Raw genomic sequence first — 22,356 nt, 5'->3', positions numbered from 1 at the left:
CCCTCTCCCTCCCGGCTCCCTGGATCCGCGCCGGGAGGAAATGATGTGTTGCTGCCTGGTTAATCACAGCTCCAGACACTCATTGGCCGAGCGTTCCGCAGCCACTTCCTCCTCCTCCTCCTCCCGCTCCTCCCGCTCCAGCTCCCGGTCGCCGCCGCCGCCGCCGCCCCCAAGCGCTGGGGGAACTTTGCTGCCGCCGGCTCCCCGCCGCCCCCAGCCGAGCCCCGCGCCGCCGCAAGTTTCCTCCGCCCTCCTCCCCGCCCTCCGCCTCCCGCCCCGCGTCAGCCGTCTCCCCGGCTCCAGCCCGGTGCCTGCTGCCAGCCTGCGCCCCGGCCCCGTGGCCGCCAGCCTCCCGCCCCGCGCCGCGCCGCTCTGCGCTCCGCCGCCGCCGCCCGGGCCACCGGCCCGCGGCCCGCGGAGTTCCGGGCTCCACGCCGGCTGCAGCGCCCCGCCCCGCCCCGCGCCTCCCGCGCCGCCCTGCAGCTCCCGGCCGCCTCGCGCTCTCCGCCTCCCCGGGTTCAGCACCCGGCCGCCGCTGGACCAGAGGTGAGGGCAGGTCGCCGACCGCTCCGGCTGAGCCGAGGACCGAGGGAGGAGGGAGCCTAGCTGGAGGCGAGGCCGGGATCGGAGGTGGAGGGTGGGCGTCTCGGTGCCTCCCCCTCGCTTTCATTCTTTCTCCGGCAAGCTGCATGCCCTCTCGACGTTGGGGGAAGCCACGGCGGAGCGAAACCGTCTTGCTTAGGGCCTCTGCTGCCGGTGGGATCCGGGGAGGGCAGAGGCTTGGAGTAGGGGGTTCGGGTGTGCGTAGGGTGAACTCCTGCAGGGTGTGCGCCTCGGACTTATAAATCGATCTGGCCTCACGGCCCCGGGCTCACCTTCCAAGCTGAGCTTGGCAGACTAAAGAGATTGGCCAGTCACCCCCACCCACAAAATATCCATCCCTTCCAAGAGGAATTTTCTGCTGGAGAGACAGCCAATAAACTCTGTTCAACTCCCTCCCTCCCTCTGTCCTTCCTAGCTGCAGTTTCAAAAAGCTTCAAAGCCAGGAATGTGGGATTCATCTTCCGATCCCCAGAAGGCAGATGTGGTTACAGATGTTGCACAGTACTTTGCCAAGTTTAAAACCCTTCCTTCAACACTAACCAAAACAGCGAGGCTAGAACCTTAGGCGCTCTGGGGGAGAATTGTGGGCCTGTGGGGCCACTGCGTGCATGGACTTCTGTCTGGTTCAGAGACTGGCTTGGCTCTGTCCAGTTTGTGCCAGATATATCTCCCACCCTTCCCGACCTCCCTCTTCCCCTGGAGCTCTGAACGCCCCTTGCCCGGCAGAAGAGCTATGGAGGAAGCTACTTGGGAAAGAAAACACCCATTTTGTTGCAGAAGAAAAGTGTTGGTTAAAAAGTTGTCATTAATTTGGTGTTTGGAGAGAGGCGGACGGTAATGCATTGGATCTGCTCCCTTTATTGGCTTTTCTTCTTTGCGGTTTGTGTGATTGGTGTGAGATGATGGGAAACATCTCTGGTCCCATACATGTTTAATGTGATTGCATATATATGTTTTTATGTTTGCATAGATATATAATTTCTGGGAAAAAAATCCCTCAAATAGAAACATAACCCAGTGGTTTTAAAGACTCCTGTTCCTGAGAGGCAGACCGCTCTGACAGCCCAAGGGAAGGCGGTGGCAAAAAATAGACACCACCTCCCTTTTCCCCAAAAAATTCTTCCTGGAAAGGTGGTGTTAAGAAACTTCAGAGATGGGCTCATCCAAGTGGCAGGCCTTAAATGGAAACACTATAGTATGTCCTGGCACTAGTCTCGGAGGTGGGTTGCTGGCCAAGGGCCCAGGCTTGGGCAGGCGGCAGACACTAGACTTGTGCTGACCTCAGACACTGCCTTACCATGCAGTTCTACAGTTGGCACACTGCTTAAGTATGAAACCCAGGCCTCACCCATGTCTCTCCTGGGGACCGTGCGGTCACAAGGTTATTTTAAGTCTGCATGGGATCTGGATTACCATCCTAAGATCAAATCCCTCCTGTCGTGATTTGGTTACTTTTGTTTTCTGTCCTGGGGTTGATGGACGGAAATGTTCCCAAGCTGTGCCTCTTGCCTTGGGTTGCTGTCACTTTGTAATGGGACGCAGCATCCCTGCTGCCACTGTACATGGGACTCCTCAAAGGTGATGAGCGAGGCTGAGATAGACCTTAGCTAGACCGCAGAGAGCAACGGCCAGCATGGGCATGCGCTGGATTCTTGGTCCCTCTTCAACTGTGTGGCTGAAGTCTGCTTCAAGCAGAGAGTGGTTTTAGATCAAACTTGATTGAGATAATAGTCTTACAACTTTTGCACGTTGGACTGGAGCGATCACTTGAATCTGAATAAATTTCTTGTAATTGCTAAGTAATTACAGAGAATATTAAGGATGCAGAGTTAAAATGCCATATTCAGGAGTGTAATGCGTTTCGGGAGTGAGGAGGAACTTAATTTGATTAATAGCATTGTAATGAGTGCCCTCCCCTCCAGACTGATAATTTACCAAGTTTTCTTCCTGCATTCATGGAATGGGTGACAGTCACTGAGATTGAAATAGGCGGCATCTTACCCGAGCTTCGTGTCTTCTCAAGGTTGGACTGTGTTGATTACACTAGGCAGCAGGGTGTTTCTTAAGGTCGGATGGAGTAGTCTGCAGAGACACTGGACAGAAATGGATTTGAAAGATGATCTTGCTCTCCAAGGTCACAAGGTAATGAAGGAGTCAATGCTAGGACCTGACCGCCCCTCTGTGGCTTGCTTGGCCATTTGGATCTTTCTATTGTGATTCATTTCGTCTGATCAAATCTCGTGTCTGGCTTATTGGGACCATTATGGAGAAATAAGGCCCTAGTGGGGGCCAAAGCCTTTGACTTGTTCAGGTAGAGTTAAGGGCAGGGTGGTTAGAGGCACCGAGTATGAGGCAAGCAGTGTGCCCAGCTCTGTGCAAGCATTTTGCACACCTTAGCACTCCTTCTCCAGTGGGAAACTGAGGCAGATTTAGGTTGTGGAGTTAGGATCTGACTTAGGATTCGGTGCAGCTCAGAACACATGTCCCGGGCCGTTGTTGACAATGACTGCCGAGGTTTTTGGCTGCAGCTAAGACTCACTGATCTTTAATTATCTAATACTGTGTCTCTTTTGTTTTAGATTTACTTATTTTTATTTTATGTTTATGGGTGTTTTTGCCTGAATGTGTGACTGTGTACCACATGCAGTGCCTGTGAAGCCCAGAAGAGGGTGTCGGGTCCCCTGGAACTGGAGTTACAGACCCTTGCTAGCTGCTGTGTAGATGCTGGGAATCGAACCCCGGGTTCTTTGGAAGAGCAGCCAGTGCTCTTACGTGCTCAGCCGTTTCTCCGGCCCCCTTTAATATTTTTCTTTTTTAAAAAGCAGCAAATAGTTTTTTTTTTAAATTAAAAGACTAGCAATAACTTACCAACACCATCTTTTAAGAAGCAATGTGTTGCTGCTGTATTGAGAAGCCAGCTCAACGGTTAGGAAACAGGGGAATTGTAAAGACAGACTCCTACTTACTTATTTTGAACCCTCAAGTGGAGGATAGTGATGACCTGGAATGTGTGTGCTGCAGGGATCTGGGGTAAGGACAAAGCAGGTCACACTATTGGTGACATCGTTGTTTTGATTAGGTGTCAAGTTCATGGGTGCTGATTTTAGTTTAGCTACATACATGACACAGTTTTTTTTTTTTCAGTGAAATGGTGAAGGAAATTAGACATGATAATTAGCATAATGACTACTTGGGGGGATATTTCATTGCACTTTGCTGACTGTAGCCCATAGCCTTCTGCCTTGCATGAAGGAGACACCTTTACTATTGGCTGATTGACAAAACTGCAGGTGATCATCACTTTAGAGCTGGTGGTTACACAGCGTAAGGTTGAGATAGTGCGTCTTCTCTGTTTTCTCTTCCTTACGTCCTCGTTTCCAATATCAGGGTGTAGGGACAGCTTGGGCTTTTCCGGGATTTCTCCTGAGAGGCACGGGCTGGGCTACGGCTGACTCTTGAGTGTCTTTTTGTTTTGTCTATCTGGTCCCTGGGATGGGGCCCAGAATGCGGTCATACAGGGTTTTCAGTGCGTCTGTGTCTTTAACCCAGTGGTAAAGGGATGGTTCAGGACTGGGGATGCTGTTGTTAGGGCAGTGCCTGGGTAAAGTGTTAACGATATGAAAGCTGGAGGCTGAGGTTTTAATTGGAACCCACTGTCCTGGGTTATTTTCCCAAGCAAGTTTTGGGCACTGTGGCTTTATTCCTGGAAATGAGGGTTTGGAATTTGGTTTCCTGCTACAAAATGCCTTCTTTGATCTTTTGGAACGAAAACTTGGTCTTTCCCCAGCCCCACCCTGCTGTGGCCAGTTCTAGTTCAGAAGATCCAAAGGGGATATTGACCTCTTTAAGAGAGAGAGAGAGAGAGAGAGAGAGAGAGAGAGAGAGAGAGAGAGAGAGAGAGAGAGATCAACTATGAGTGATAGAAAAGCCAGGATTTTTCTGTTGCAAAGGACAGTCTAATGAAGACCCTGCTGGAAAGAGGGTTACGTACGAAGTTGGTATGGCTGGTGCATCCTGGCTTTTAGTTGAGGTGGAAGGTGGTTTTGCTACCTCAAATTAACTAATAAGAGACCCATACGATGGGGGAGTCTGAGGATGTAGCTGAGTGGCTCACGTCCCAGCATAACTGCTACTAGAATATGGGGGCAGGGAGAAGAAAATTCAGCTTTCTTGATTAAAAAGAAAGAGCACGTCCACCCGCCTGATATTCAGAACCACTAGGCTTGGGAATCTAAACTTGTTTGTGAGTATCTTCCCAGATCCTGAGAGATCTGTTTGCCAAAGTTTCCACTGCTTCATTGTTTGACTTTGGGGTTTCTCGGTCTCTGACCAGCATTCTGCTTTGCCCATTAGGGTTGCTTCACTGTTTACTCTGGCTGTTTGGCCTTTATTTCAGAGACAGGGAAAGGTATTTGAGATTGCAGTCTTTCTAAGTTCTCTGGAGATACATGTGGTAGCTGAAGGTTGTTTGGGAAGTGGGGGATAGGGTAAGTGGTCATAGCGAAGGTGTCCTGATGGATCTCAGAGGCTAGAACTTGACCCACCCTAAGGCCTGACTTTGACTGCTCTAGCCCTCTCCTGACTTTTCTTCTGGGAAGGGCAGACTCCTCAGGGGTCAGAATAATCTTGTCACAAGGGAGAAAGCATCTTGCTTTTCTCGGCATTATGATCTTGTAGCATTGTGTCATCTACATTTCTCCTCTTGGGCCTGGATTCATCTCTTTACCATAAAGGACCAAGCGTCATTCATTTTTCCTAATTGTGTTCCTTCCATGTGATTCATCCCCCTTCACTGACTTCAACTTGTCAGTTGTCTCACGGCCGCCTTGAGGGCAAGGACTATCCACGTCTTACTTACTCACCTTTTGAGTATCTTGTAGATCTAACCCAATGCCGAACCGTACAACCAGTACATTTTTTTTGATAAATTTTAAAGAACATTCATCTTAACTTTATTTATGAATTTGTGCGTTTGTGTCTGCCTGTGATTATGTGCACAAGAGTGAAGGTGCCTCGGAAGGCCAGCAGAGGGCGTCAGATCCTCCAGAGCTGAGGTCACAGGAGGTTGCGGGCTGGTGATGTGGATGCTGGGAACCAAACTTGGGTCCTGTGGAAGAGCACTGTTACCTGCTGAGCCGTCTCTCCAACACTAGTGAATATTTTTAATCCTGAGAGAACGAGTGGATGACTGCGTGTTATGGGGGTAAAGCTATCCTGTCATTTAAGAAGAGGGAACAGCACAAGAAAGATGACAAACTTTATACCCGGTCTCTAGGAATGGATGGCAAACTGGTGGAAGATACTTCAGGTGAGGAAACTCTCTAGTACACCTGTCTTCCATTTTTTTCTCTGTGCTGATAACTGAAGCCAGAGCCTCACTCCTGACAATGTGCTTGCCCATTGATTGTACTGTAGCTTGTATTTAGTAAATGCAGCAAATATTTATTGCATTCTTTCCTGCATACATTTCCTTTCTCTTTGGGAGAAGGTCAAGGAGACATGTCTATTCTGGGGAAGAATATTTCAATCCATTTTTTTTTTCTTTTTTGTTTCCGTCACAGCAAGGGATCCTGTGTTACCGTGAGACTCAGACACTTGGTCAATGGAGCCGATTACTCTGATTTTCTCTTGCTTCAAGAGTGCCTTCTTAAGGAATTGAGGTTGAGAACAGAGTGGTGGCCAGGGCTTGTGGCAGAGGTGAAAGAGTGTGTTCCATCGCTTTGAAAAAATGGATAAAAGTCAAAGCAAACTCCCCCCTTTACCGGGTTTTAAGGGCTGGATTGGAGTGGACATAACCACTGAGCAGTTTGGTGACCTGTGAAAGCCAATCTCGACCATTCAGTGCGCATGGCTGCCATTGACAGGCAAGATTGCTCTTGGCTCTGCCTCTGCTTTGGAAGGCAGACTTAACTGATGGAACTGCTGAAAACACCAACAGAATAAAGGACTGTGAGGGGCTCGATGCTGGGCAGGCTGGGATGCTATTTGGAGTGTGCATTCCGTGGGTGAAAAGAAGGTGAGGGGAAGCTTTTGGGGATGGAGGGATAGCTGAGATGATGTTGCAGGCGGGTTCTGCATGGTGTTCACCGCGGCTCTTCTTGGTGAAGCTGTAATCGAGTCGACTAATGTCCTAGGTTAATGATGCTTGTAAGTGGGCACCACTAACATTGCTGGAGCCCTTGGATGTGTGTCTCTTTCCTGGATTTTAGGGACTTGGACGAGATGGCTATACCTAGGAATAGCAAGCAGGGAGAAACGACAGGTGGCTCTCCAGAGTGACTCTTACCTTCTCTTCCTAAGAGAAAATTGGCGAGGGACAAGTGGACTCAATGATGGTCTTCTTGTGGTTTTTGAAGGCGAGGATTCTGAGCCGTTGTGGGCAAGGGGGTTGCTGGAGAGATGTGTGATCCAGAGAGAAACGGAGAGGCTCGTTCTGGAGATAGGACATCAGGTAAACATAAATGTTCAGTGTCAGTGTTTTCAAAAAGATTCTTGTCTCCCAGAGACATTTTCCATTATGGTCTGGTAACACACACACACACACACACACACACACACACACACACACACACACACACAAACACATATGCATATTAGAAGGGAAGTGGAATTACAGGTTTCGATAGACTATATTGTAATGCTTTCTAATTTCTATTCAATTTTTATTAAAAAATTCTGATCTCTACTAAATTGATTTCAAAACTTGCTAAAGGGTCCTAATCAGCAGTTGGGGGGGGGGAAGTGTTCTATTCCAGGTATTGTGAAAATTAGCCACAATTTGTTTATTGAATAGTTGCTAATCTGAATGAGTGTTTTCTCAGGTTTTGGGGGGGGGTGGAGGGCATGGGTTTTAGTCATTCTACAGAAAGCCTCAACCTTTCTCCTTCTCCCCCACCCAAAGCCTTTGCTTTTCCTCAAATCAGATTAAAAGGGCTAACGGGGACCTTGTTGAGCCCCCATAGGCATCGAAGGTGAGGCTGATTAATTTAAACTGTGCAGGAGACCTGGGCTCCCTGTTTACGGAGATCATATTCGAGCAAGACGGTTGCCATCAGTTGAAGAGGCAAGCAAGAGTACCTACCTGCCTACACTGGAAAGGTGGGGACGAAGTTTGGACGATGACACCATGTGTTATTTGAAAGTAAATAGTGAGAGCCTGGTGGGGGATTGGTGCTGGTGTAAGCCGTTCACCTGCCGTCACTGTCCCTAGGAGTGAAATGCTCCCCGTTCTTGCTTTTTTGCCTCTTGCTTTATTGATCGTTCATCAGGTCTTCCTGTACTTGGGCTGAACGTGAAAGTCAGAAGTCAGTAAAACCAGACGTGAAGTTATCCTCGAAGGGGATGACACCTCCACAAGAAGAAGAAGCAGACAGAGCGTTAAGGATCTTGGTCATAAGGTCTAGAGAGATAAGATCAACCCAACACCTTTGAGGAGGTGGCTGTTTGGCTAGCCTAGGAGAGCGGTGCCATTTTGATGTTATCGTACGGCAGGTGCTTTTAGGTGCGTCTTTGTGAAAGGGGGAAGCATAGCAAATGGGGCTAGTAAATAGGTCGTAGGTCTTCTGTAGGAACCAGGATGTATACAGTGTCAACTGGACACAGTTTCAATCATTCGATCAGATTTTACATCTTGAGATGCCGTATCTCAGGAGAACATCCAAGACCTGGGAAAACAAGGAAGGTGCAGTCCCGGTAATGTATCTTGGCGGTATGGAGTATATGAGGGGGAAAAAAAATCAGAAAAAGAAGTAAGATGGGCTGGTGTGGTACCTTGTCATGGCTTCCTGGGACACCTGTTGAAGGCTAAGATAATGCCTAGAAAGCAGGCCATTGATGGGCTGTGGATATGGTAGCATCGATAGTTGTTGTCTAACGTGTAAAGCTTTATTTTTAGCATTGCTTAAGCCAGGTGTGCTGGTCCACACTTGTAATTCCAGCACTTGAGAGATAGAGGGAGGGGGACCAGCAGTTCAGAGCAGTAATCCTCAATTACACAGGGAGTTTGATGGTGGCCCTAGGATACGTGAGACCCTGTCTCAAGAAGCTAGAAGGGAATCTTGCCTTGAGCAAGCCATACCTGTGTCCCCTCATTTAATATTCATATCCACTTGAAGTACCTTCTCCTGTCAGCCCCACTGTGTAGGAGAGACTGAAACGCATGGGATAGCTTGGCAGGCTTGAGGTTACACATCTGGGCTTGAACCCAGGCCATCAAAATCACCATGTTCTTCTGTAAAGGTAGAAGTGAAGACGGGTTCCCAGGCTAGTGTGCCTCAGAGTTTTGCTCTGGCTTGATGATGTATTTAAAACATTTCGTAAAAGTTTGCCATTATTGAAAATGAGGCCCTTTCCCATTAGAACAGATACTGGCAATACTGACAACACCATGCATGGCCCTCTTCCTGGAAGAAGCTGTGTGGATCACTTGTGATTGTCTGAGGGAAGACGGGTGTTGAGTTCACCTCTGTCTCTCCCAGACACCAACATCCGCTGATAGTTACTCATTATACCTTACTCTTGGGCTGGCTTTTAGGATCTCCCTAGCCTTCCTTGACCTCCTACACACTATTGCTCTGGTCCTTAGCAAGCTTGAGACCTGCACTCCTTAGGCCCCTGGGTTATTTGTTTAGTAGTGTGGGTTTGTTTTCCAGAAGCCAGGAGGAAACAATTCATACTAGGGTTTTGATTTGGGGCTGGAGACAGAGTTTATTGACTAAATTCTTTCCGATGAGGAGGATGGGGTATGAGTAACTGTATCTGCCCTGTGGAACCTTGGTGGCTGGGGTAGTGGTGTTGATCTTAAAAGACGATGTAAACTTGGCAAGAGGAGCATGCTGGGATGGGATGAGGAGCTGGCTGAGGAGCAAGGATGTGGTAGAGGTTTTCCTTCAGTCCTTCGAGAGGTTGGGGGCGGGGATAGCACAAGAGTCCTGGTTCAGTGCTTTGGCTTTTATTCTGGTGGGATTCCTGCTTGGTGAGAGGATGAATGTGGAGGTGGTCCCTTTCGGGAATAGGAGAAGGGATCTGAGGTGTCCATGACATAATGAACCCGAGGCAAAGAGTCCAGAGTCTCTTATTGACTTTTTGGGGGTCAAGTGTCATGCCTCCCAGGTGAATTAAATGTTTATTCTAATGAAGGAGTAAACTCGACAGTTCCCCACGTTTCTACCTGGGAACTGATAAGCATCTCATCACAGACTCAGAGGCAGGTGCAGACTCTGATGAATGGCACCTGTCACTTACACTCGTGCCCTCCTTGAGCGAGTCTGGTACTGTGACTTTCACGCTTTGATTCTTAAACATTTACTTATCCCAGGTCAGAGGAGAGAAGGCTATTGAGCCCCAGGATGGAGAGAAGTACCCAAAGGATAATGTCTCTCAGCTGAGGTTTTATTCCGGCTTCTACCTGGCTAAGAAGGGAATGCCCTTTGACAAATTCAGAGTAATCCTTATCTCCACCTCCACTCCGCTTGCGTCAGATTCCATCCAGCTTACAGTTTCTTCGTTATCTGGGTCCGCCTCAGCATCCCAGTCTTCTCCCACCTGCTTGCCTTTGGATCTTCGCTCGTCAGGCGAGTTGGGGCGGCTTGCTCAGATGCGGAAACCTTCCAGGAATGGGTCTATTTTGTTTTCGTGACACTTGACCATACGGCTCCGACTTTAAAATAATTAAAGTTAACCTTTTTATTTTTAATTTACTATATATATAAAATACATATTATAAATACATTCAATATAACGATATACAATATGTATAAGTATATATGTGTATCTGTAAATATGTAATACATATTATAATAAAATGTATCTTTATTTCCTGTGAGCGCCTTGATAATCGTGTCTACACAGGTGTTAACTTGGGTTTGCTTGATACTTACATTTTTGGTAGTTTATGTTGTGAAAGGAATACAGGTACATGATTCAACATACAAAGGAAGAGAGCACACAGTAGAAAGCAGCTTTTACATTTCCACCTTCAGTTTCCCCCTTAGTAAAGGAAAAACATCAACAGTCAGAGGAATTACTGCAGGCGACTGCACCTCAATGTGGGAGTGTTCACCCAGCACAGAGAGGACCCCAGTTTCACTCCCCAGCATCAAAAAAAGAGAAAAAAATGTCCAAGTTCGAGGGGCCTAGCTCAAAAGCTGTTGCGTGTATATGCGATATGTTCTTCTTGCTGGACTGCCTTGTCTGGCCCCAGTAGGAGAGGAAGCACCTAGCTTCACAGGCTTGAAGTTTGGGGGAGGGAGGATGGGGAGAAGGGGGTGTGGGGGGGGGATACCCAGTAGAGCTCTCACCCACTTGGAGGGGATGGTGGGGAAGGATGGTGGGAGGGAGTGACCCAGAGTGGGGCAGTGGATGGGATGTAAAGTGAATATGTAAAAAGTAAATACAGAAAAAGAAAAAAAGAGGGAGAAATCCAACTTGTTTGTTCTCTCAGCGATAACATTTAATTACATTTACAGTCATATGGTGGCTTGTTTGTTGGAGATGGAGTCTTGCCATGGCTCCCAGGCTGGACTGGAGTTCTTTCTTTCGGCTTCAGTAGTCATTCTGCCTCAGCCTCCCAGGTAGTGGGAACTTCAGGCGTACACCACAGTTCTGAGGGCGAATATGTGTTTGTTTCTAGGTGCGTTTGTTTCTTATACAGGTTTCAGTGCTGCACCTTTTTGTTTTTAAGCTTAACACGTCTTGGAAAATTCCCTCTGTCAGTGTGGACAGAGTAGCCTCTTATTTATTTCCATAGCTTTTGGCTTTCAGTACTGAGGGTTGAACCCGGGCCTTTACACATCCTGAGTGTGCTAGGTGAGCGTGTCTCTGCACTCCCAACTCCTGCCCAGCCTCCTGCCTTAGAAGGCCTTTCATTGTGTACTATAATTTATGTGATCATTATTTCAGATTTTGCTTTAGACAACATGCTGCATTGTTGTGCACCACTGCAGTGACTGAATAGAGCATGCAGAACTGCAGTGACTGTTTATAGGTGCATGGTGGCATTGGCTGTGTTTGTGTGTGCAGTAGTCCCCCATTATCCACAGTTCTGTCCCATGCTTTCAGTCGACGGTGCCCAACTGTGGTCTGAAAACATTTCATGGAAGTTCCAGAAATAGTTTCGAAATGTAAAATCACTTTTATTATCACTATATTGTCATCGTTATTCTCTTTTATTATTACTGCTAATCTTTTCTTCTGTCTAGTTTGTCTATTACATTTTTCACCATAGGCATGCATGCACATAGTAGGGACAAGGAAGTTTACGTAGGCTTCAATACTCTTCTTCATGGAGAGCATCCATGGGCTCTCTTGAGGGCGGGAACCACCACTGTACACTGAACATCTGCATCTGGCTGACCTGACTTACTGATTCTCATCCCGCACATCTGGGAATAAATACCGAAGATTGCTATTTGCTTTGTAAATTTCATATAGGCTGCAGCCTGGATCGGCCTTTTCATTCCTGTCTGGGAAGCACAATGCACGTCGAGAAGGAAGGATCCAGAGACCCAGCCCTGTCTGCTTTTGCTGAAAACCAGTTTATATGGTCACAGAAAGTAATTTTCTTTTCAGTGTTTCCCTGTCTGTCAAGCAGGGCAGAGGCTTGGTTCTTCCTAATGTTAAATAATTCTCTAGTCTCTCTCTCTCTCTCTCTCTCTCTCTCTCTCTCTCTCTCTCTCTCTCTCTCTGGTCTTTCCAGTAAGTGGAGTCTGGTGATTTTTTTTCCCCCATGTACGATTGAGTCTGTATAACTGTGGGCTTTGGAGGCCTTGCAAACCACAGCTTTACTTTGATTGGTCTAAAGTGCCGAGTCTGCCTAGGCTTTATGTTAAAAGCAGAGCTTATGTGGCTGCTGGCTGATTTTCTTTTCTTTCTTTCTTTCTTTCTTTCTTTCTTTCTTTCTTTCTTTCTCTTTCTTTCTTTCTTTCTTTCTTAAATATTGTGAGTAAGTAAGCATTTAGTGACTGAGAAACTCAGATAGTCAGCTCTTTATTATTGATCACAAATAGAGACAATGGATTTTTATACTTAGGGAAAATTTTTTATTTTTAATAGCTTTAAAAAAAAGCAATTGGGCTGGTGACAGACAGCAACTTTTATTCGTGGTTATGGAGCAGACGAGAGGGGACTGCTCTTGCTCACTTTGTAAGACGAACAAGATAAAATTAGGTTACTTCTGGAGTACTTAGTCAGAGTTCTTCTCCTTGGTTGCGCTGGGGAGAGAGCCCACGGCCTGTATGAGCCAGGAGGAACTCTACAGCTGAAGTACATCTCTAGGAATTCATCACTGGTTTTAATAACACCACTGTACTTCTTTGCATTTCCCAAACTAGATATATCTAAAAGTTAAACACGGCATAGTATAAAATTCATGTTTGTTCTCCGTACGGCATTTTTCCTTTAGAATTTATCCTCCTCAGCCAAAGACTGAATTTGACTTTTTCATTTGATCCACTTGGAATCTCTGAATCGCAAATACAAATTTTTTTCTAGAGCGTTTTTGAGTCCTCGATTGACTTTTATTTTGCATTTACTAAACCTCTTCCCCTATGCAAATTTAGCTATGGAGTAGTTAAAACAAAACAAAAACAAAAGTAAAGAGCAACTTAGTCTCTTGTTGAGAGATTGAGCTTCATTCATATTCATAAAGTGGAATTGTATGTGGTCACCAAAGCTGTGACTTCAGGAGAATCTTCATGGATATAGCATACATTATTTTTGGGAACCAGGGTCCCCATATGCAGTGATCCTCCTGCCTCTGTATCCTGTGCTGGGATTATAGGTGTTTGCCATCATGGACAGCTCTAGATCATAGTTTGAGTTTTCCTTAGTAGTTTTTAGATTTTCGGTCATGAAGTTGTGCTATAAGGGGGAAGAGAGTTACCTGGGAATACACTGCACAGAAGCACACCTTCTCAGTGCTTGTGGACATGAGGATTGTCTTTAAACACAGCGAGTGGAGTAAACACCAGAACTATTTTACCCCCATAAGGTAGAATTAGGGGTGGCCACCTTCCCAGTAATGATGTGCCACAGTACTGTAGCCTTTGCTCTTGCCACCTCTGTAGGGTGACAGCTTTTATACCGACTTTAGGGTTAAATTATGACCCAGGTGTCACACTTTTGAGAGGCTGGTTTTCATTTCGCAGGTTGCAAGTTTAGTAGATCTGGTGCAAGTGTCTAATTATAATTATTGACACTTTTCAAAGGCTGCATTAAGTGGGATATGCCACCCGTGATTCTGACAGCCGTGACTGCGTGGAGCCTGCTCCAGAACTCTCCACAGAGGTTTGTTGAAACTTCACGTTGTGGGAGGGATTCTCAGTGAAGAGGATGCAAGACTTGGAGGGGAATGTGCTTCGTGTCCCACTGCGGACTGTTGATTTTCAGTCTGTTAAATGTTAATCCGATGATTATCTAGGCTGACTTTTCGAGAAGCCCCAGAGTTTTATCTTATGTTTTATATAGTGGGAGAAAAAACAAAGGGGTGATGCTGTTCTGTTTCGATTTGACTCTTTGAAGGTGACGGAGACTCTCCTCCTGCTAATCGCGTGTCTCTTCATCAGCAGACTTGTCCTGTTGGATGGTTGTCCCCCTTTCCTGTTTTTGTTTGTTTGTTATTGTTGTTTGAGAGAGTATCTCCCGTAGCCTAGGCTGGCCTACAACTCTTTGTAGTCTAGGTCCTTGAACTCCCAATCCTCCCAGGTTGGCTTTGAACTCATCCTCCTCCTGTTTCAGCCTCCAATGCTCAGATTATTGGCATGAACCACCATAGCATACTGCCCTCTATTCTTCTCTCTTCCTCTTTCTTTTCTTCACCCACTCTGTCCCCTCATCTTTCCTCCTCAGTCTTTCTGCCCTCTAGTTCTATCCTTTGTACCAGAGGTAGAGCCCAGGGTCTTGTCCATTGTAAGTAGATGCCCTGCCACTGCCCCCTGCCCCCACCAGTCCCAGACCTGCTTGCCTGGGGGATGCTCTTTTCCTCATAGTATCTTCTTCCATGAAGCTAGCCGCTGAGCATGGCGACAAGAAGGGTATTGGGAAGCTCAGGCTACAGAGAAGTCCTTGCATGCAGCTGTAAGTGAGATGCCATACTGAGGGGTGCAGACTTCTTAGTGCTTAAGAGAGCTTTAAGGGTTACCTTCCAGGGCAGGGATGTTTGTGGGCTGCTTGTGAAGGTTCAACAGCAAGTTCTCAGGTAGCCAAGGGCCATTCAGGCAGAGGCTTTGGGGGCAAGGGGTGATGGTGGGGTAGACAGCTCCCCATCAGCCTTAAAAGTAAACCTAAATAGAACCCTGTTTCTCAGTGAGAACTGGCTGGATCAGAGATGGTGGCAGTGGAACCATTAGAAACACAGAGGCCTGGGTCTGTCTACTGGGAATCCTGCTGAACTGGACCCAGCTCCTCATTGCTCTCAGCAGAACGGACAAACCACCTGCTAAGGAGTATTGATTGTTATTATTGTTATTTTTTAAGTACAGGCTTGATGATACAGAAATAATACCAGACTCACATTTTCTAGAGGTGTGTGTGTGTGTGTGTGTGTGTGTGTGTGCATGTGTGACTGTGTGTGTGTGTGCATGTGTGTGTGTGTGTGTGTGAGACTCTGTGTGTGTGTGAGACTCTGTGTGTGTGTGTGTGTGTGTGTGTGTGTGTGTGTGTGTGTGCAGGTATGTGTAAGCCAAAGATCGGTGTAGTGTATCTTTTTTCCATTGTTCTCCATGATTATTTTTTGAGATAGAGTCTCTCATTGGCCCTCCAGTGCCTTAATTTGGCTGCTCTGGTTGGCCAGTGAGCTTCAGGGATCTTCTAGTTCCTGGAGCCCCAAGGCTGGGTTTAGAGGTGGGTGTGACCACACCTGGTTCTTGGGATCTGAACACAGGCCTTGTGCTTGCATAGCACATATTTTACTGAATGAGCCCTTACCCCAGCTCCCACAAATGTTTCTTGTAACCTAAAACAGGCAGCAAGCTGGCTCAGTGAGTAAAAAGAAATCTCAGGGACCTGAATTCTGTCCCTGGACCACTTGTTGGGAAAGGGAACTGACAACATAGTTGTCCCCTGACCCCCACATATATACTGTGGGTATCTCTCTCTGTCTCTCTGTCTCTCTGTCTCTCTCTCTGTCTCTCTCTCCCTCCCTCCTTCCCTTTCTCCCCTTCCCTCCCTCGTCCCCCCTCTTTCACACACACACACACTTGTACACACACACACACACACTTGTACACACACACACACACTTGTACACACACACACACACTTGTACACACACACACTTGTACACACACACACACACACACACATACTAGTTGTACATTTAAAAAAAGATTAAAATCAGGGACTTAAATGATACCCAGGGAGTTCCACTAAAAGGTCCTCAAATAAGTGTGAGAAACGCATTGTCTCAGACAGCGTAGAAGGTACGCTGGAGTTCCGAAGTATCTGTGATGAGGAAAATCATTAACTTAATCACTTCTACTGGGACATCCCTGGGGGTCTTCCAAATTTATTCCGCAGAGGAACCCAGTGCAGCTGTTAACACTGCAGGCTTAGCGGACTGCCTTCTGCTGAGTACTGTCTGGGAAAGCCAACCAAACTTCTCAGGCTCAACACTGCCTTATCTGTGTTGGGAGGCCAGCTGTCTGGGCTTGCCTGAGAATCTAGGATGTCCTGGGATATAGGACTTTAAGAATTAAGGTCCCGAGCCAAGCCTGGTGCTCTGTTTGTTTACCATACATAGGAATTTTCCTTTTCCCTTAAATACCAGCCTGAGCCCCATTCTGATGGAGCGGTTCCTAGCCTCGTCTGCATCTCTGTACCCCATCCCAGTGGCTGAGCTTGTGTCTAAATTAGTCTGGGATACTATGGAATGTTTTGAGGGTCCCCGAGTCATTCTGTCACGTATGAAAGTTGTTCAAAGCAATTAAACGTGTGGAAATGCAGTCCTGATGTGCCACTTATGGATTTATTTTAATATGCAATAGAAAAGGAACATTATCCATTAAAACGAAAAGAGCTGAAATGCCACTCAGCAGCATGCTGGGGGGATCATCGTCCTCTCTGCCCTGCTCTGCTCTGCTCTGCTCTGCTCTGCTCTGCTCTGCTCTGCTCTGCTCTGCTCTGCTCTGCTCTGCGGGAACACTCAAGGAGGGATGGTAGGCTGGACAGACAGTGAGGAGCACAGGAGTCTGCTTAGCACAGGGAGTGGCCCAGGAGCTGTTTTTAAGGACAGTTTGGAATGCTGAGCTGTTGAGATGCAGACTGGTAAGGTAAGGATCTGGGACGGGGTGGGATCTGGAGTAATTAGCTGTTAGTAGATTCTGGAAGTTGACTTGGATTGATGGCCCTCAGGGCACTTGGGCCGTGATGCACATGTCCGAGATGATGAACTAGGAGGATCAGCACTTGGATAGGGACGGATAATCACATACCCTAGTGCAAGCTACAGGGATATGTGAGTGGGGATCACATTTTTCAGGAAGAGAGGTCAGAGAGTAGATCTGCCCCAGGGCCTGGCACGAGTGTTTGGGGAAATCGGTGTGGAGACAGCTGGGAGGTGGCTGGTATGCTGGGGGGAGGGGGGCTGATAAACTCATGCCCAAGAGCTCAAGGAGCTAGTATATGTTGGTCATTTCGGAGGTCTTTGTGATCTTTCTATAGACTCAGTATGAAGCCAAGTTGTACTGGGCTGAGGAGGAGGAGAAGGAAAAAAAGGAGAAGGAGGAAGAGGAGAAGGAGGAGGTAATAGCTAGCTAGACGTAAGGACTTTTCTAGAAGTTTTTTTTTTTTTAAACTAAAGAAAGGACCCAAGGTGATACTTAATTTCAAGAGATAAGTCTGGCCTGTTGAGTAGACCCCAGGTTATTCACAGAGGCTATTCCATAAGTAAATACACAAGGGGTGGTCAGATACTCACAGGGGATGTGGGAGCCCCTTGGGGCTCCATGAGGTTGCCTATCTAGCCAGCTCACAATTCTTCCCTTTGTACCCCTGAAGCCTCTTTTGTCATTCCCTGGACACAACAATGGCAAGATCAGAATTTACGTGTTTATAAATTTCTTTAAGGATTCTTTTTATGGTGGTGATAAGATAGGGTGTGATAAGAGTCCAACCTTTGTTCGTGTCACTGACTTCTGAGAGCACTTTGAGTTTACACAGAACACCGCATTGGTGAGTCTCTCAGGCACCTTGTACAGGAAGCAGGGCAGACAATGGATTAGTCCACTTTTCAGGGAAGGGATGCCTTGGAGTTTAAATATAGTAAGGACTTGATGATTAATGATTTTCAGGATGGGTCCAGGATAGTTTGTTTCCATTATATAAATTTTTTCATTATATTAATTAGTGGGGAATATGTTTGAAGTTTGAAGGTTTTTGTTTTCTGTTTCCAGTTAGCTTATAAAGCCCCAAGGTTGAGACAAGTGTTTTCAGTTGAGTTTTTTTATTCGCTTACCCATTCACTGCTGCTCTGAGCAGTTGGGTATTAGTGAGAGGGATGGGTAGAGGGGGATTGCCCACTCCAAAGATGTTTCCCGTTACCTTTGAAAGATAAGAGTTCCAGGAATATGACAACAGGATGGACAGAGGCATCATGGATCCTGTCGCTTGAACCGTGTCGTAACTGGACCATTCAGTTATTCTTCAGGTCAGTCCAGTGCTATCGTCCATCTTGGGTGTTTTGTAAACATCTAAAATATACCTTGCTTTTATCACTCTAGTCAGATGCTTTTGATGTATAAGGAAGCTGTATCCAATGAACCCAATATAAGTCGAAAATAAGCAAAATCAAAATGCGTTTTAACTTGGTAACGTCTTAGTTTAGCCACACAATGTGCTAGAGCATCAGCCTGAAGCTTGGGGCTGAGAAGGGTGGAAGCGTGTTTCCATCTATTTTTAGCCTGGGGAAGAATCAAAATTTACATTAAAAAAAAAGAATACTGAGACCAAAAAAAAAAATGTATTGTCGTGTGTGTGTGTGTGTGTGTGTGTGTGTGTGTGTGTGTGTGTACACTTGCCTGCCAAGGCACATCTGTAGAGGTCAGAGAACAACCTTTAGGAGTTGGGTTTCTCTTTCAAGCATTAGTTTCAGGGATGAACTCAGGTCATCAGGCTGCAGATTCTGCCCTTATCCACTGAGCCATCTCACTAATCTATTTTTTGCATTTTTTCTTTTCTTTCCTTTTTTCATTCATCCTCTTCCTCATATGCCTCCTCCCTCCCTCCCTCCCTCTCTCCCTCCCTCCCTCCCTCCCTCCCTCCCTCCCTCCCTTCCTTCCTTCCTTTTCTTCCTTTCTAGGCAGGGTCTCTTTCTTTCTGTGTAGTCTTGGCTGTCTTGGACCTTGTAGACCAGGATGCCCTCAAATTCACCAAGACCAGCCTGCCTCTGTCTCCTGACTGCTAGGATTAAAGGCCTGTGCCAACCTGTCTGGCTTTTTTCTTTCTTTCTTTTTTTTAATGTTACTTTTTTTTTCTTTTTTTTGAGATAGGGCCTCATTGTATAGGTCTTTGTTAACCAGGCTGGACACAACAATTAGCTGGTCTCTGCCTTTCAAGTGCTGGATTAAAATTGTGCACCACATTTTAATGGTCTCATGTTAAAAGAAGTATTATTTTGTATGTGTTAGGTAGGAGTGGGTGTGTGCATGCCATGGAAGGCATGTGGAGATCAGAAGGTAACTCTGTGGAGTCAGTTGTCCTCCCCCCCCCCACTGCCGTCATGCGGATTTCATGGATGGAACCTAGATTACCAGCTTTCAAGCGCTTTTACCACTGGCTCCCAGATTCCCCTTTCTAAGTGGGTGAGAGAGGATTTATTCAATGCACATATGTTTCAAGCTATTGTAAGGTAAAACAAAAGTCCTTAAGTCAAGCCATCGTAAACCAGAGTGAGTATCTTCCTTTGTGTAGAGGCTGCCCCCATATGTGAGCCTCATACCAACTGTGAGCTAGGGACAAGCATAGAGATGAGTGAATGCCCCCCACCCTGACCCTGGGATCTGACCGATTAGCAAACCCCATCGTGTTCAGCAAGCACTTCCTGACCAGGTCACGGGCACCCAGGGAGTAGGTGTTGAGGATGGAGGCAGGTTGTTACTGCGGTCCATTTTCTCCTTTTTAATCACAGGGAACCACTGTCAAGTGTTTATTTCTTGTTTGTGTTTTTCCGATGAGTCATTAAGTCTACAGTATTAAGATTTGGAGAAGGGGAGCGATGAGAGAATAAAGAAATAGAATTCGTAAGTTAGAGCAAGAGACAGAGGTTTGGATTAGCGAGGAGGGGTTTGGACCGAGCAGTAAACAGTTGAAAGGAAGAGAACATCCCTCTGGGGAAGCTGGAAATGTGCATGGGAATTTTCAGGAGAGCACACCAGAGGGGCCCGAGGATGAGGTAGTAGGGATTCAATGCAGCGTCTTAGAGGGGAATACTGTAGGCTGTTTTCCAATCTTAATTACAGCCGCAATATGACAAAAGCGTATAATATTTTTTTTTCTGCCGCCACTAATGGCTGGTAGAGTGTAGTCTCTCTTGTGTAATTCAGCTTGCATTGCAGTTTGTTTTTTTGTTTTTTTGTTTTTTTTTTTTTTTTTATTTCTTAGGATATCCTGGGTTGAGGAGAAGTCATAAAAATTAGACTCATTTTCTCATGTTTATATTAAAGTTTTAGATGGTTTCATGATGAAGGAAGGAGACTTTTAGTCACCAAGGAGGTTGAGGGAGATGAGTTAATGATGTTTGGTCATCAAAAGATACACCATTAAGAGCTTATTTCTTTTGGGAGGAGCAAAGGGCAAACTATGAGTCAGATAGTCTATAAAGTGACATCCCTCCGCTTGATCCAGCCACCCTTCTGCAACAAAGATCAGGGGCCCAGCAAGGACAAGTGAGAAGGGGATGCTTGCTGCCGTGTGGAGTGGGAGAGCTTCCCCCAAAACTACCCACAGTCCTCCACCACAGCTCTGATTCTGCAGAAATTGGCACTTTATCTTACTGTTTTCACACCGTAGTTCAAACTGGCCTAGGACTCACGAAGTACCCCACATTGGCTTTGAACCTGAGCTAGTTCTGCCTCAGCCTTCCTAGTGTTGGCATTTCAGGTATGAGCCACCATGCCTGGCTCTAAGGTTGGCATGTCCAACGATTATGGTCACATGTGAGCTTACCAGGTTATAGTTGGTTTAAAACCTCAAAGTCCCATTTTTTTTTTTTTTTTGGTTCTTTTTTTCAGAGCTGGGGACCGAACCCAGGGCCTTGCACTTCAAAGTCCCATTTTTTGATTCTGACTGGAACCGTGTTCCCCCTCGTGATGAACCGTTAAAAGGGTTTCATCTGTAATGTGGGGAGAGCATGAGTTTGTTTGGGGGATAAAGACACTTTCAAGGCACTTGGTGTGCACTAGTCCCGTGGCAGGATCATTGCTCTCTCCATACCTGCTGTTGGTCCCTTGATAAATTCTACTTTTTATTTTTAACTTTATTTTTTTGGAGCTCATCCTCACTTGGAATGTACTGTGTACATCAGGCTGGCTTTGATACGGCAGAGATCCTCCTGCCTCTGCCTGCCTGGTATTGGGATTCAAGTTGTGTTACCACACCTGGCAATAACGTTTCCTTTTGATGTAGATTAGGATAATTATTAAATGTTTGTATAGAATCAGGGGGCGATAACTAGAAATATATATGTCTGAAAGTAGAATTTTTTTTTTTTTTTGGAGACATGGTTTTCTGTGTGCAACAGCCTATCCTGGAACTGGCTGGCTTTGAACTCACAGACATCCACCTGCCTCTGTCTCCCACCTGCTTGGATTAAAGGTGTGAGCCACTGCCTGGTTAGACTGAAATGTTAATAAAACATACTTCACCTTCTCTTTATTTTTGGGTCTGTTTGGTTCAGGGGTTGGTACTTTTTAACGTTTCCTTTGTCTTTGAATATTAACTATGTTTCCGGTTCTGCAATAGTGACCCAAGGCTCAGAAGTGCCGTTCCTGGCTCCCTGAGAATTCTCAGCTCAGTGAGGGAGCCACATGAACAGGTGGCTGGGTTCAGTTTGGCCAGTGCGGAAGGTGCGCTGTGTACAGCAGAGATGCAAGGGGGAAATGCCAGCCCACTTTTGGGAAAGTAGGAAAGGTCCTGACAGGGTGGGTGCTAAGGTATGGAGGCTTTGGGTAGTAAGTTTGCCTGGTGATGTAAGGAACGGTACTTTAGCATGGAGAACATTCCACACAGCCGTGGAGGGCATAGGGAGAAAAGTTGGCGCACTCTGGGAACTTCAGATAGTTTAGTTAAGCAATAGCTTACAGTGGGTGTGCCCTAATGACTGAGCTGGAGAGAAGAGGAGGGGATTCCCTTACCAAGACTACTTACTGACTGCCAGTCATCAGTCGCAAACTTTGTACCTATTGGGGAATTGTAGGCAGGGAAGAGATTTGATTAGATTTGAATCTTGGAATGATCACTAACACCAGTTTTTAAGGGATGGCCTTTTATAAAATTTTTATATAATTTTTGTCTATAGCAGGCACAGTGGGACACACCTGTAGTATGTTGAGGTTGAGGCAGGAGGATTGATACTTGTGGATGAGTCTGGTCTCCAGAGAGAGAGACTCTGCCTCTTTTCACTTCAAGAAGCAAGTACTTCATGGTTTCTCTCAGCCACCCAAATTGGAATAGTCCCTATTCCTGAGGTTTGAGGCCATTATTAAATAACAACGTAAGGGCTACCTGACCAGCGCTGTGGTAACTGCTGCACTGATGTTCAGA

General features: G+C 46.4%; 2 protein-coding genes across 11 annotated transcripts in view; one reads left to right on the top strand and one right to left on the bottom strand.

Moving 5' to 3' along the window:
- Positions 1-63: 63 nt before the first annotated feature.
- LOC134486319 (uncharacterized) lies at positions 64-3,480 on the bottom strand. Its single transcript, XM_063285201.1, has 2 exons — positions 3,472-3,480; positions 64-606 (listed from the first exon to the last, which is right to left on the bottom strand). Exons 1-2 carry the CDS (start codon positions 3,478-3,480, stop codon positions 64-66), a joined length of 552 nt encoding a protein of 183 aa, XP_063141271.1.
- Positions 140-22,356, top strand: part of Acvr1 (activin A receptor type 1) — a 119,603-nt gene continuing 97,386 nt past the window's right edge. For 6 of the 10 annotated variants that reach the window (XM_039105904.2, XM_039105896.2, XM_039105906.2 and 3 more), the window contains exon 1: positions 140-546. The gene's annotated coding sequence lies outside the window, so the exon portion shown is untranslated. Of the gene's footprint in view, positions 547-13,808; positions 13,888-13,970; positions 16,869-22,356 lie in introns of those variants that run through there. The other 4 variants (XM_063284608.1, XM_063284609.1, XM_039105898.2 and 1 more) reach the window with 2 other exon arrangements.

The sequence above is a fragment of the Rattus norvegicus genome, chromosome 3, assembly GCF_036323735.1.
Source record: "Rattus norvegicus strain BN/NHsdMcwi chromosome 3, GRCr8, whole genome shotgun sequence".
Lineage (NCBI taxonomy): Eukaryota > Metazoa > Chordata > Mammalia > Rodentia > Muridae > Rattus > Rattus norvegicus.
This window is presented reverse-complemented; position numbering and strand designations above follow the sequence as displayed.